The sequence below is a fragment of the Delphinapterus leucas genome, chromosome 10 (genome assembly GCF_059928025.1).
Source record: "Delphinapterus leucas isolate spDelLeu-1000000601 "Yukka" chromosome 10, BTC_Dleu_Yukka2, whole genome shotgun sequence".
Classification (NCBI taxonomy): domain Eukaryota; kingdom Metazoa; phylum Chordata; class Mammalia; order Artiodactyla; family Monodontidae; genus Delphinapterus; species Delphinapterus leucas.
The window spans coordinates 64,136,449-64,151,435 of record NC_143138.1 but is presented as its reverse complement, the minus strand read 5'-3'; the positions used below and the strand labels follow the sequence as shown (position 1 = coordinate 64,151,435).

The 14,987-nt window shown below is 57.0% G+C and overlaps 1 protein-coding gene across 1 annotated transcript; it reads left to right on the top strand.

Moving 5' to 3' along the window:
* The first annotated feature begins 1,794 nt into the window (after positions 1 to 1,794).
* On the top strand, positions 1,795 to 14,092 carry MYL3 (myosin light chain 3). Its single transcript, XM_089918065.1, has 6 exons — positions 1,795 to 1,952; positions 4,184 to 4,211; positions 4,348 to 4,497; positions 5,317 to 5,490; positions 6,604 to 6,681; positions 6,797 to 14,092. Exons 1-6 carry the CDS (start codon positions 1,812 to 1,814, stop codon positions 6,823 to 6,825), a joined length of 600 nt encoding a protein of 199 aa, XP_089774191.1. The 5' UTR covers positions 1,795 to 1,811; the 3' UTR covers positions 6,826 to 14,092.
* Positions 14,093 to 14,987: the final 895 nt, after the last annotated feature.

Genomic DNA, 14,987 nt, shown 5'->3' with positions numbered 1-14,987 from the left:
TCTCTCTGTCTGTGTCCCCCTCTGTCTGCCTTCTCCTCTTGTGGTATTTCTGGCTGGTCTCTGAGGATCCTCCTCCACCCCTTTCTTTCTTAATACTCTTGCCAAACATCTGGAAGAAAAGTGAAAAACTTGCCTCTCCCCCAGCGCCGGATGTTGTCAGATTTCCAGATGTGGGGTGTTCTGCCCTCCAGATGAGGGGAGGAATGTCCTGTGTTCCAGCTAGGAGGGGACCCAGCCCTGTCCCTGGACTGCTGTTCCCCTCACCATGAGGCTGAGTGACAGGATGAGAAGGACCTGGGCTCAGCAGGGGGACGTTGGGGGCATCCAGGTAGAGGCCCAAGTGAATCTTCACCTCAGGCTCCACCCACGGTGCCTCCCTACACCTGGGAAATCCCCGGGGGCCAGGAGAGGGGGCAATGCGTCTGAAGTTTCTATCAAAGGCTCCAGGCATTTAAAAATAATAGGGAACACCTCCTTCCCACCCCCCGGCACAGACACTGGGCAAGGAATGGAGGCCAATGTGTTTGCAAGATGTCCCCACTCTCCGAGTTCTGTGCCTGGAAGGGCCTTACGCCACCTCAGCCTTCCCTCCTCCCCCCAACTCCTGAAATGGTAGACCAGCCAGGCTGCCCTCTGTCACTGCCTTCTGGGGTGGCATTGTGGGTAGGAACTGGGGGGGGGCGCACCCTAGACTGGGCACCTGGGAGGCAAACCTCTTCCAGTGCCCCGGGGTCCTTCAGAGAGGCAGACCCTCTCAGGACCCCACCAAAAGTGTCAGCAGAGGGCAACATGGGGCAGTGGAAACAGCTTCCTGGAGGAGGGTGCTGTGCGGCCGAGCCTTGAATGCTGCAAGCAGAGGGGCAAGGGCAGAGGGTGCAGTGTGTGCAAGGGTCTGGCGGGGAGCAGGCCCTGGGGTGTGTGGGGAAAGTGGGTCGCAGGGAGCTGTGGAAGAGGGGCAATAGGAAGTGAGGGTGAAACCAAGAAACCGACCTCAGGGTCAGGCAGGTGCTGATGCGGGAGGCTGTGGAGGCTGCTTGGCTGTTGAACTAGTCTGGGTGACCGCCCTCGAGGGAGCAGACCCCATCCTACTGCCATTTAGGGTGTTCTCAGAGATGGGCTGCAGCTGCCTGCGAGCCACGACCAGACACTCACGCAGGCGTGATAAACACCCAGACACAAACACACAGAAGCAGCACCCGCGGACTGGAGCAGGTCATCCCCCACGTGGACACAGACCCCCTCTGCATACAAACACCCAGCCAAACGGAGACAACACACATGGACACGCGCAGACCTCCCTCTCCCCCTCCGTGTAGACACACGGGCACAGACACATGGGAATTCGATGCACAGATGGGAAGTTTAACTCAAGGGGTGCCCAGTCCTCCTGCCCCCAACACAACACACAACACATGCTCGGTGCAACCTTCTGCACCCTTTCAGTTTATTGACCTGCTGAGGGGCAGCAGGGCCCCTGCGTGTGTGTGCGTGTGCTTTTGAGGGTGTGTGTGTGGGCTGAGCACCGACCTCTGTCCTCCCCTCCCCCGCTCTCTTCCCAACAGGTGATTGGGAGGAATGAAGAGCCCTCCCTCTCCCCCACCCATTCCTGAGACTGAACAATGCCCCCCCAGGCCCCAAAATAGCCCCTGAGCCTAGCCAATGTCCTTTTATGGCTCTGTCCCCATTGTGCCCTGCAGGGGTGGGGCTGGGGTCATGAGGTGTCCAGGCAGGATAAAGGCTGGTTACGGGAAGGCTCACCTACCCGGCTCTCTGCTTCCTTCTCTCCACGTCCCTCTCTGCTTACAACCTCCATGGCTCCCAAAAAGCCAGAGCCCAAGAAGGATGACGCCAAGGCAGGCGCCAAGGCAGCTCCAGCTCCCACACCTGCACCTGCACCTGCACCTGTACCAGAGCCCCCCAAGGAACCTGAGTTCGATGCCTCCAAGGTCAAGGTGGGTGTGGGAGCTGGGTTTCCGTGGGAAGGGCAGGGTAGGTCAGTGAATCCCAGAGTGGATCTACCCCGTGGAAGACCAGGCTCCAGAAAGTGAGTACTGAACTGAAGCTGGAAGCTTCAGGCATCAGGAGGGCTGCAGCAGGAGGGAGGGTGGTCAGACATCAGGCAGGACTCCCCCAGTGCTGCTGAGGGGACTATCTTTTTGGTGGTTGGAAACTGACTCTCCCTTGTCCTTTTCCCTGGACCTCACATCCTTGGGGAATCCTGGACCTGCCTGTGCCCCTCACCCCCGCAGCCAGGCAGGGATCTTTCTTGTCCAGCTGTGGGGTCTTAAGTCCATACCAAGTTCCCCAGGGTGGACAGGGTGGGGAGTAAAGGGAAGCAGGGCTCCTGCCCAGTCTGGGTCACACTCACCCCTGCCAAGGTCCCTGAGCCCCAGAGCTGGTGGGGCCTCAGCTTTGAGCTGGCGATACTGAGCCAGTCTGGGTAGGTCATGGAGGAAGCTGGTCTTGGAACTGTGACCAGTGGCCCCAGGAGCCCTTCCCCGGCTTGGCTTGAAAGCCTTTCTCAGAGTCTAAACCTGGAGAACGAGCCATGACTCCCACCTGCGGCGTCTGCATAGTGGCACGTACCCATGTCCTGCCCGTTGCCTGTTCTCGGCTGGCCACTGGCCACTGCTGCCCTGGCTGCTGGCTGAGGGGCCCCATGGAGCCCTCCCAGCCCTTCACGGTCCCCAGCGAGACCTGCAGCCCATCTGCACAGGTCCATCTCCATTCCTGAGCCCTTCCTGGAGGCACCTACCTTGTCCCTCAATACACGGGCTCAAATCCCAACTCTGCTCCATTCCCATCACTGCTCTAAGGCTTTAGTTTCCTCAGCTATAAAATGGGACAATAAGTCCTCCTCACAGGCTGTTGGGAACCACTCATGGCAAGTGCTCCGTGGAGTTGACTCTGACTCCTGACCATCCCCAGACCCCAGGTTTGTGTCCCACAGGCCCCCTGGTGAGGGTCAGACAACCCTAGGGCCCAAGGTGGCATTGTGTGGTCTCACCGGATCCGAGGCTGCACAGACTCCCCTCTGAGCAGAGGAAGTAGTGAGGCCTCTCCTGTGACCCCTGCAGAAAGCTGTGCCAGGGGCCCAGGGCCCGTAATCTCAGCAGGCTTCTTGGTGGAGAGAGCTCTCGGCGGGGCCAGGAACAACAACTTGGTCTTCCCAACACAGGGTTAAGCCAGAGGGCTGGGAGGGACAACCCAGCAGGGTGACAGGGGCAGGATCCCCCTCTGCACTGGTGTGCACTACTGAGGTTGGTGGAGGGGACTCCAAGGGAGCAGCAGTGGGAGAGGCGCCAGTCAAGTCCCCTCCCCCAAGCTCCTTTCCCTTGTGCGACCTTGACCTTGGGGCGAGTGACTGCAGTGATAAAAATAGACCTGGTATCCAAGTGAGGAGGGGGAAACCGGGTCCCAGGAGGCCTCCTGACCTCAGGTGGCCCTGATGTGGCCTCAGCAAACACAACCGCTGGGCCCTGGCCCCCTGCTGTGCCACGCTTGGGGGCTGCCCTGCGCTTATGGACGGGACTGTGTAAGGCTCAGGTGTAGGCAGGACCACGTGAGTGAAAGTGCCCAGCCTTGAGGGCTCTGTGGGGGGCAGACACATGCAAACAGATGCACACACAGGTGTGCGAACGCACATGCACATCGCACACACACCCCCTCCTGCAAATATGTTCTCATGGTGACAGGGCTCTCCGGCCTGCCCCCTCGCCTTTCCTCCTCCCGCCCCTGCCCTGGTGAGATGAGGCCTCCCATCTCACTTATGTGGACAGTCTACCCACTGGGCCCCAGGCCTGGCAGAGCTGGCAAAGCCAGTCTGTGCTTCAGGCACGTCTGTCCAGGACCAGGGGCCTCAGGTAAGGCCCACCCTGGGCTGGGGATTCAGGGCACCAGGCCTCCCTCCTCACCACTTCCCCTGATGAGGCCTACCTGGTGTCAGGGTCTGGGCACTTGCAGACCCAAGGTCCTCAGGTGGGATGGCGGGAGGGGTAAGGAGGCAGGAGGGAGTCAAGGTGGACTGCAGGAGGTCCTGGGCAGTGGAAGCTGGAATCCTGGAATGTGGACGGGTTGGGGCAGCTGAGGGGTTGAGGCCAGGTCTGGGCACGGAGGCACCAGGAGGACGCCTGGCCCCATCCTCTGAACCAGACACTCAGAATCTTTGGGGGTCTCCTTTCAGATCGAGTTTACACCGGAGCAGATTGAAGGTGAGTGGGGGTTTTGAGCCAGGGGCTGCAGGGTTGGGGCCCGGGTCCCCCAGGCTGAGAGTCCTCCCCTGCAGTGTGGGGCGAGTCAGGGGGGCTGACTCTAGAAGTGTCCGCAGCTCACGCCCTCTCCCGGCAGAGTTCAAGGAAGCCTTCATGCTGTACGACCGCACACCCAAGTGTGAGATGAAGATCACGTATGGGCAGTGTGGGGATGTCCTGCGGGCGCTGGGCCAGAACCCTACACAGGCCGAGGTGCTCCGAGTCCTAGGGAAGCCGAAGCAGGAAGGTTGGTACGCCCGGCCTGAGATGTGTCCCCATTAGGGCCAGTCCCAGGGGAGACCTCCAGGGTGGGCTGCCATCGCTGGTGGGACAACACAGGAACTCCCCTGCTGTGCATTCTCCTAACATCCTCCCGTTGTCTGGAGGAGGACCTTGAGGCCAGTCTCAGGTGATGCTGACAAGGTGACGAGCAGTGGTGGTTCCTATACCATCTGGCCCCATGCCTATTTGCCAGGCCTCCTGGTCGTAGGGGACTGACAACGGCGCGAACTAGCTTCAGTAGCAGGTGTGAGGGCAGGCCAGACTGTGTCTGGCCTCAGCATCCCATATGCTCTCCCTGTCCTTCCTGGCCTCCTGGGCATCCCTCTGTGGGGCAGGGTCAGCTTCCCTCACCACCATGGCCAGAGAGCGTTGCCTGCTTTGCCCCAAGGAGGAGTGAGACCCAAGCCCTCGCCACAGGTGCAGAAGTCCCAGAGAAGGTCTCTGATCGGCCCAGCTGCTCTCGACCAATCACAGGTGTGGGGAGAGCGGGGTTGATAAGAAAAATAGAGAGACGCTAGCGAGAACTGTTCCCCCAAAGAAGAGCAGAGGTGCTAGTCAGAGCCCACTGTCGTGCCACTGTCCTTGTGAACAGCAAAGGACGATGTAAATAATGCATTTCTCAGTTGACTGTAAAGTGCCTTGTGATGGTGGAGTGCTTTGTAAATGACAAAGTGGTGTAGAGTGCATTGGGAGCTGGGTGAGGGCAACAGCTCCTCATTGCCAGACACAGCGGGGGGGACGCCCATCTCCCCTCAGAGCCTGGTGCTTGGGCATCTCTCCCCAGAGCTTAACTCCAAGATGATGGACTTCGACACGTTCCTGCCCATGCTCCAGCACATCTCCAAGAACAAGGACACGGGCACCTTCGAGGACTTTGTGGAGGGGTTGCGGGTCTTCGACAAGGAGGGCAATGGCACGGTCATGGGCGCCGAGCTCCGCCACGTGCTGGCCACGCTGGGTGAGGGCAGCCTCCTCCCCACCCCACTCTCTCCTTCCTGGGGCATCCAGGGGAAACCACTCTGTCACCCACCGGGCCTGTTTCTCACTTGTGAAATGGAGGGTGATGCAGTCAAGGTGCCTCGATGGCAGGAGATGGAAATGTAGGGAATTTAGAAATTTAGGTGGGGAATAAAGAAAGCCAGCTGGTGCAGCTTACAGAACTGGAGGGGGATAGGAACAGCTCTGGGGACAGTGTGGGGCAGGGCGGTACGTCCAGGGGGATCAATCCAGTCCTTGTGCTCATTGCCTCAAGGTCAAATTCCAGAGCCAAGGAGGTACTGTACCTGCCTCTTGACCCCCCCGCTGTCAGGTGCCTGGCTGGCAGGAGCGTTCCTTTCTCAAAGAGAAGTTTTCCTACAGCAAATGTTCATTGAGCACCAATTGTGTCTGTGCAAAGTGAACTTTTCCTGCATCAGACATTTACTGAGTGCCTACTGTGTGCTCAGCCCTGTGCTGGTCTGTGGGGTTGTGTGTGTGTGTGTGTGTGTGTGTGTGTGTGTGTGTGTGTGTGTGTGACTGGGGGCTAGGAGGTGTGAGGGAAACTGCAGTGGGCATTCCAGTGGGGGAAGCAACACAGCACATACAAAAGCACAGAGGCGGGAAAGTGCCACACTTGTCTGGGGAACAGTGGTGGTGTCTCTTGGTACCCTCCATGGTCATCCCCTAAGGTCCCCAGCTCTATCTTATGCGTCCTTCCTCTAGCCTTGAAGGGCTGCCCTGAGGGACTGCTTCCAGGGAGATGGGGGACCTGGCCTACTCCTGATGGAGGGAGTCCCACCAGCCTATTGAGGACAGGGGACAGTGTGTGCTGGTGGCCTGAACAGCAAGATGGCACTGTTACGGACAGAGCCCAGGCTCGGAGAGAGTGCCAGGCCTGCACCCCAGGCCTTGCCCTTTTTGACTTGTCACTGATTCTTCTGGTTTCAGAAATAAGGGTGACAGCCCAGGTCTTGTGTGTACCAATATGAGGTATGGGAATACTGGAGAGGCACACCCACCATCCAGCGGGGCTCAGGGGGCCCCCCACCCTTCACACCTCAACAGTGCTGACTCAGCTTTCCACTCCTGCCAGGTGAGAGGCTGACAGAAGATGAGGTGGAGAAGTTGATGGCTGGGCAAGAGGACTCCAATGGCTGCATCAACTACAAAGGTAAACTCAGCAGGGCAGGGAGACTGCTGGCGGGAGCGGGGCATTAGGATCCTAGGTCGCCACCTTTGGCTACCCAGGGCTGAAGCCCTGCTGCTCACTCTTTCCTTCTTTTCAGCATTTGTCAAGCACATCATGTCCAGCTGAACCTCTTGCCCCAGGTGAGACCTCCCACCCTCCCTTCCAAACCTGCTACCACCTTTGCCACCTCTGCTGATTTCAGCCCTATGGTCCCCCTCCTGCCTCTGTCATCCAGATCCCCTGTTGCCACCTCCCCAACTCCACCAATTCCAGTTCTCAGCTGACATCCCGCAGCCTTGCTTGCACCTCTCCGCTGTAACCTGTGACCGCCTTTGCTCTCAGGGAGCCCAGGGGAGGCCGTGCTGGGGACAGCTCTTCTTCCACTCGAGTTGCTGACACCAGTGGCCTGCATTCTGTGGGACGGAGGGGAGCACATTGAGACTCCTGCACAGGCTCTCTCTGCACAGCTCTGCGGGGCTGTCATGTCTCCCCATCAGGCTGCACTTGCCTGTGACTGCATCTCTGTCCCCGGCCCTTGGGCCTCATGAATAAATGGCTTCTTTCCTTCTTTCTTTCCTCTCTCCTCCCTCCCTTGCTTCCTTCCTCCCTTCTTTCTCTTCTTCCTTCCTTCCTTCCTCCCTCCCTCCCTCCCTCCCTCCATTCGTTCATTCATTTGTTCGTTCGTTCCTTCCTTCCTTTCCTCCTTCCTTCCTTCTCTCTTCTCTGTGGCCCTTTGGTTGACTTTTATAAAAATCTATGAGCCACACACGGTGAGCCCTGGACAAAACGAGAGGAATCACTTTGAAATCTTGCCTCCTTGCTCACCACATCAAAACTGTCCCATCTGGTGTGCCAAACCCTCTGAGCCTGCCTACCAGGACACTACTGGGCTGAGCTGGACGAGGACTGGGTGCCCTGCCCCACTTCTGGAGACAGTAGCCATGCTCTGGCCTCTAACACAGGGTTGCCACTTGGTGCCTGAGAGCGCTGTCTGAGCTGTCTCACTCCACAACCAGCAATCAGGGAACTGAAGGGCACTGGCCCAGAGCCACCCATGTCACAGGTGGGGAAACTGAGGCCCAGAGCAGAGAATGGCTTTGCCTGACTCACTGTCCCCAGGCTGTCAGAGCCGAAGAGGCCTGAGACCCCTGCCTGACTCCGGTCTCTCTGCCTGTGTTGTGGCTCTAGATCAGAGGGCGAGAATCCGGGGTCCACCAGTGGTTTCTCAGCCCTGGGCTTCTCAGCAGAAGACAAGTGCACAACCCCTGCAATGACAGGAGGAGATGCACACACCCTTGCAAATGCCAGCCCCACTGTCACACCCTGCTCTGGGGCCAGGCCCTCCCCTCCTTTCGGAGCTCTGTGGGGAGGGTGAGGGGAGGCTTCCTGGAGGAGGTCATCCACTCTGGTTTGAAGGGGAGGAAGAGCAATGCCCTGTAGAGAGTCTTGGGGGCCCTAGAGATAAGGGTTGTGGAGAGATCAAGGGCCCAGAGTGTGGAGCGGGCCACACAGGGTAGGAAACAGCTTGCAGGCCAGGAGGACTCAGGAGGTCAGGGCAGCCCTGCTAGGGTGCATTTGGATGTGAATGCATCTGCTTGTGAGATGAGTGTGTGGGTGTATGAGAGCGGGTTTGAGGCTTGCACGGATCAGGCTGCCTCAGGGCGTTTGTGTGGTGCGGCGAGCATGGCAGGGCTGTGAGTATGAGAGTACGTGTGCGCGTATGTGTGGGAGGAGTGGCGGCAGTGTATGTGAGAGTCTGTGAGGGGCTGTGAGTGTGTATGCAGGAGTCTGTTTCCCTTCCTTTCATCCTTTCAGCATTTATGGAGCACCTACTGTGTGCCAGACTCTTTAGGCCCTGGGAACACTGCAGTGGAGGAAGCAGCCAAACCCTTCACCCTTGTGGCACTCATACAAAGCTGACAAATCACCAAAGCCATAAAGTGTGTCAACCAGTGATAAAGGCTGGGGAGGGGCCCAGAGTAGGGGAGGGGCTGTGCAGTCTGTGTGCAGTGTGTGTGTGTGTGTGTGTGTGTGTGTGTGTGTTGGGAGGCAAATGACATGTTAAATAATGAGGTCAGTGAGTATCTGAGAAGGCAATGGCTGGGCAAAAATTGAAAACAGGAGAGATAATATCCTGAATATATAAAGGGTTCCTACAACAACAACAAAACGAACAGCCCAATTCAAAAATGGGCAAAGGACTTGAATAGACATTTCCTTTTTGTTGTTGTTGTTGTTGTTGTTGTACGCGGGCCTCTCACTGTTGTGGCCTCTCCCGTTGCGGAGCACAGGCTCCGGACGCGCAGGCTCAGCGGCCGTGGCTCACGGGCCCAGCCGCTCCACGGCATGTGGGATCTTCCCAGACCGGGGCACGAACCCGTGTCCCCTGCATCGGCAGGCGGACTCTCAACCACGGCGCCACCAGGGAAGCCCGAATAGACATTTCTTTAAAGAAGATAGACAAATGGCCAATAAGCACGTGAAAGATGCTCAATGTCACTAATTAGGGAAATGCAAATCGAAACCACGATGAGATACCACTTCACACCCATTAGGATGGTTATTATGCAGAAAACAGAAAATAACAAGGGTTGGCGAGAAGGTAGAGAAATTGGATCCCTTGGGCACTGTGGGTGGGAATGAAAAATGGTGCAGCTGCTGTGGAAAAAGTATGGAAAGTCCTCAAAAAATTGAAAACATTATTACCATATGACCCAGAAATTCCACTTCTGAGTATATATCCAAAAGAATTGAAAGCAGGGACTTGAAGAGATATTTGTAAACTCATGTTCATAGCAGCATTATGCACAATAGCTGAAAGGTGGAAACAACCCAAGTGGCCATCAACAGATGAATGGATAAACAAAATGTGGTCTATACATACAATGGAATATTATTCTGACTTAAAAAGGAAAGAAATTCTGACACCTGGTACAGCATGGATGAACTTTGAGGATATTGTGCTAAGTGAAATAAGCCAGACATAGAAGGGCAAATGCAATATGATTCCACTCAAACGAGGTTCCTAGAGTGGTCAAATTCATAGAGGCAGAGAGTAGAATGGTGGTTGCTGGGGGTTGTGGGGAGGGAGGAATGGGGAATCGTTGTGGAAGATAAACACAAAAAAGAGAGGCGAGATGGAGTGTCTTAGGCTGGACTTCCCCAGAAGCAGAGCTGAGACAAGGACCTGAATGTAAGTAGTGTCCCTGGGAGGTGGCCCCAGGGAGCACGGGAGAGCAGCTGGGCAGGGAAGGAAGTCCTTAGGGTGCATGGGAGCAGAAGACCCGGTGGGCAACGGGGGCTCAGCCCCACTGGGGACCTCCAGGAGATGGTGGTGGTGTCTCACTGAGGGCATGAGGAAACCAGACTATTTATCTACCAGCTCCCACCTTCGCTGGTTAGGGCAGGGCCCCAGAGGCAGGCTGGAACATTTGTGTGGGGCAATACTTCCGCATCTGCTCCAGGGAGCCATGAGGGCATCAGAGCAAAGACATTCCAGCAGAGACGGGAGCAGAGAGTGCGGTGGGGAGGCGACAGGATGTGGTGGAGGGTCCTTGGGCCGTGGGAAGGGCTTTGGTGTGTGCTCTGGGGAGATGTTTTATCAGCATCACTTTGGCTGCTATGTGGAGAATAGACTGGGGCACGTGAGCGGAAGCAGGGACCGCAGGTAGGAGGGTCCAGGAGAGAGAAGAAGATGCATGTGTGGTCCAGTGGAAATGGTGAGAAGTGATCAGATTCCAGGTCATTTTTTAAGACACTCTCAGCAACATTCTGGGCAGATTTTGAGGCTTTCTTCTTCCTTTCCTTATCTAAACACAGTCCACTCCAGCCCCAGATCTGGTGTGGGGTGGGAGTGAGGGACCGTGGTCTGCCCTTTCATGGTGCATAGTCTGGCTGGCTGGTAGGGCAGGGAATGGAGGCACTAGTGGACTTGCTGCAGTGGCCTCTGCTAGTAAGGGTGTCTGCTTGTGCATGTTTGACTTTGTTGGACTCTGGCTAGCCTCCCTGGCCAATTGGTGGCCGCGGACCCCCACAGAGGAGAGCAGCGTCTCCCTTTGGACCCAGTCAGGGCAGAGAGACTGGCCAATATCCTTCTGGGCAGGCCCCAGCTCCTGCCCGCCCAGCCACCTTGCTCTTGGACACCAAGCCCAGGAACAGCTGAGTTCCCCTTCAAAAGTCTCCAGGATCCACATGGGACTGAGTGGTCCCAGCTTTTTCTCTCTACCCTTGGCTGAGTCTTGTAGGCAGGGATCACACCTGTTCTCAGCCATCCCCAGGCAAGAAGTGGTCCTGCCTCCAAGTTTCCATGTATCTGGGATCCCAGGGAGTATGTGTCCTGCTCTCGCAAGAAAGCCTGCCCCCTCCTCTGGTTTCCAGATGGTCCTGCAGTGCCCCCAGCCCTCCCCCAAACACACCCTCCTTCTTGCAGGCTCCCCTAGTTCCTGGGAGCTACCACCCTACTCGGCTTGGCCTGGCAGTGGAAGGGAGTATCCCACACATCCCCCGAGACCCTCTGCAGCTCCCACCTGCCAGTCTTCAAGTGTGGACTGGGCGTGGACAGGCTGTGGGGGGGCTGGCGCGGGCAGAGCTGGGGCTGTTGTGTCTGTTGAGCTCTGCCTGGGGCTGTTTGGTCCCCCTTGTTGGGGCTCTACTCCACTTAGAATGTGTCTCTGTCCCAGTCATGGCCGTGATGCCACTCTGGGGCATTTTGCCTGTTATATGTGGCTGTGCTGACCATGTGTGGGCTTGGGTCACGGGCTGTGGGTGTGAGTGTCAGGGCCTAGAGGGTAGAACTCAGCTGCAGGGGTGGGGCTTCTCCTCACTCAGGAGCCTCCCACCTACCTTGGCTGGGTGAAATGTGTGTGCATTTCTGTGTGTCCCTGTGTCTGTGTGTGCATACATGCACAAGTTTGCCTGTATACTTGTGTCTGTGAGTGTGTGTCTGTATACCAGCGAATGCCAGTGTCCATTTGTCTGTGCACGTGCACATGTATGTTTACCTCTGTGTGTGTGTCTGTGTCTGTTTGTGTGCATGTCTGAGTGTGTACGTGCTGGGGGGCTCTGCTGAGTCAGTGCTTGTGTTGGGCGGGCAGCACTGCCAGCCAGGCTGTGGCCTCCCCACAGTTGCATAAACACTGGTCCCAGCTCCCCCTTCAAGCAGGGTGGTCCAGCCTATGTCCCTGCGGCCGGTGGAAAGGGGTGGGTGTGGCAAAGGGTTTGCCCTCATGTCAGCCTGGTCCCCTCCATGCCTCAGGTGCCAGGTCACGTGCCCCATAAGGCTGGAGTCTGGTCTGGGGTCTCTCTATGCCTTACTTCCCCCATCTGGCCCGAGGCCTCATCTCTGAGGTCTCTGTAAGGTGTCAGGAACATTTACCTCTCCAGTCCTGGTCCAGGCTGAACCAGAGGGTCAGTGCGGCAGGCAGGGGGCTAGGGGGCCAGGGGCAGAGTTCAGCCTCACAACCCCAGGACCAACCATCCCTCCTCTGCTCTGATGTCTCTGCACGGCTCCCTGCCACAGCCTGCATCTTCTCTCCAGATGCCTGCCATCTGCAGAGATCCTGGGGTCACCACTGGGACATGGATTAGGTAGCACTGAGTCGGGGGACAAGAAGGCCAGAAATTCAAGTCAAGGCAGAATGAAGTCAGGCAGGGTCTGAAGAAATCAAATATTGGAGGAAATCCTTAAGCAGGTCACAAGAAGGAAGGAAATCAAACTGTAGGGATGAGGCCCTGGACTGTGGGGCTCAAAGCGCTCAGTGGCACAGGGGCTGACAGACTGTGGATAAAGATCTTAAGAGAATGTGGGGAGGGGCGGGGAGACTAAATGGGTCCAAGCAGTGGCATGCACAAAATCAGAGGGGGTGTGAAGATGAGGTGGGAGGGAGGAGGGGCAAGAGAAACTGGGCAGTGGTGTGAGGCAGTCCTCATGCTGCATAAGGGGTGCTTGGGGGCGTGCCAGGCCGGAGTGCTGGGCTGTTGTTTCCGAGGCCTTGGGAGGTAAGGAGGGTTTAGGGGAGGGGGCTAGGGCGAGCCCGCCTGGGTACAGGGCCAGCCACACCCCAGGGAACCCAGGTACCTCAGGGAACAGCAGGAAGACCCTAGACCTTGAACCCGGTGACCCAGCACAGAAGAGCCTCCCTGGGGTTCCCCTTCCAACCAGCCCCAGGTCCGCCCTTGTCCAAGTTTGGGGGTTATTTGTTCCTGCCCTCCCAAAGCCACACAATGCTGGTTTGCCCAAACGCTGACAGAGCACAGCTGGAATGTAGAGTGCATGTGTGTACACGAGGCTCTCCAGGGTCGCCCACCCAACAGGCCCCTCTAGTCTCAGCAGCCAGGGCCCAGGTCCCCTTGGATGGGGAAGGGCCTAGGAGGTCAGGGCTGGGAAGGGCGCCTGCCTGCCACTCCTCCCCAGCCTGGCTGTGGACGCCTGAGGTTCCACCATTTTCTTCCAATCTCCACTCTCTTCTTTGGCCTGTGGGTCCGGGTACTTTGCACATCTACTGAGGCCTTGGTGAGAATGAGAATGGGTGTGTCAGAGCCTTTCTGGAGGGCTGGGGAATGGAGTGAGGCAGTGGAAGACTCTGGAACTCCAGAGATGGGGAAGACAGTGCTCCCTGGGAAGTCTCAGATCTTTGCCAACTTCCTAATTTTTATACTTTGGTCCAGTTGAACACGAGCACCCCTTTTCCCCACCACTCCTATGCCCTGGGTCTGGAGGTCTGTCTTCCCTCCCATCAGTACCTTGTCCATCTCACTCCCTTCTTCATCTCTCTCCCATAGTAGGCTTGCTTGGAAGCCACTTAAAGGTGCTTAGGATATCATCCCTAGCTCCCAAGCTAACTCGGAGAGACAGTGAGCACCCTGTCCCAAGGGGTGTGCAAGCAGAGGGGAACCAACTCCAGTCAGGAAGGCTGCAGGAGGGATTCTTGCTCTGCTGGAGACTGGAAGCACTTGGGTGTCCTCAGGCTCCAGGGCCCAACGTGTGACAATATCCAAGACAATTTTCATGGGAGAAGAATAAGGCCCATGTTGCGTGTTTTCCATGAAGCTCAATTTGTGCATCTTCAAGGCCTGGCTGTTTTTATTCAGGGACTGCATCCTGCCTTACTTTATTTCTATTTTTTTTGCCTTAAGAATATTATTTTGTTCATAAAACAATGGTGATGATAGCTGGTGGCAGTTGTTTTCCTTGTCTTTACTTGGCAAAATAAGGCCTTACAAGTCCATTTTTAAGTTCTGAGGCAATTGCACAGTTTGTTGCAGTGAAAATCTCCCCAAATCCCTGGATAGAGACCCTTGAATGGGGCAGGTCCTTTCCAGGCTCAAGGCTCGTCTGAATCAGGTGCCGACTGTGCTCCACCATGATGACTAACAGAGGCCTGGCCCTACCAGTTGGGATGGAGTGGTGAGTGGAGACGTGGCAGGGGCAGTGCAGATGAGCTTGGGGGTGGGGCACATGAGTGAAGATGCCTCAGCTCCCTTCGTTGGAGTGTCTGGGACCCTGAGATTCCAGGTGTCCCCAGATCGCTGGATGCCCATACCTGTGTGCACCTCTTGTGGGAAGCCAGTGGCAGTGACCTTTCATTCCTTGCTGCAGCACATGGCGTGGGATGGTGGCTGCTGGGCAGGAAGGCAAACACTGAATGGCTTCTAGCTTTTGTGAAGAGAAACCGTGCTCAGGGCTGACGGATAAGAAGGGAAGCTGGGCACATCCCAGGAGTACCAGGGGGTTCCTCTGCACGGCCTGGGCTGGGGGGCCCCCAAGAGGGTAACACACCCAGATCCCACAGCTCTAGGTGGAGACAGCTCGGGCCAGCTAGTAGCAAGCTGCTCCCTCTCTCAGGGGCTCAGGTTCTGTGTAGTCCATCCCCCAGAGGGTGCCTTCCTTGTAGTAAGGGGGTCCCTGGGGTTGGTCTGGAGAGTAGAGCTGGAGGTGTGGGCAGGCCCTGGGCCCCCAGGCTTGCTGTGGCTCCAGGGCCACATCACGGAGTGATTCCTACCCTCCTGGGCACCTAAGGATCCATCCGTCAAGCCCCATACTCAGGGTGGACAGGCCTGGCTATAGGGTCAGCAGGGGCAAAATGGTTACAGAGTGCCAAGAATGACCTTGAAATTCATTTCCCAGTATGCCCAGGTCGCCTGCCCTGCCTGGGCTCCTGCCTCAGTTTCCTCTGTGGTCAGAGTCCCTCTCCTAGGTGGAGGCCCTGAACGCTGCAGGCTGCCTTCCTCTCCTAGCTCTAGTAGGGCCCATTTAACTCATCAGTACACAGTGATCACACATCTATTGT

Coding starts and splice junctions, on each gene's coding strand:
- MYL3 (XM_089918065.1), top strand. CDS start 1,812: ATGGCTCCCAAAAAGCCAGAGCCCAAGAAGGATGACGCCAAGGCAGGC. Junction 4,212..4,347: donor TACACCGGAGCAGATTGAAG/GTGAGTGGGGGT, acceptor CTCTCCCGGCAG/AGTTCAAGGAAGCCTTCATG. Junction 5,491..6,603: donor CCACGTGCTGGCCACGCTGG/GTGAGGGCAGCC, acceptor CACTCCTGCCAG/GTGAGAGGCTGACAGAAGAT.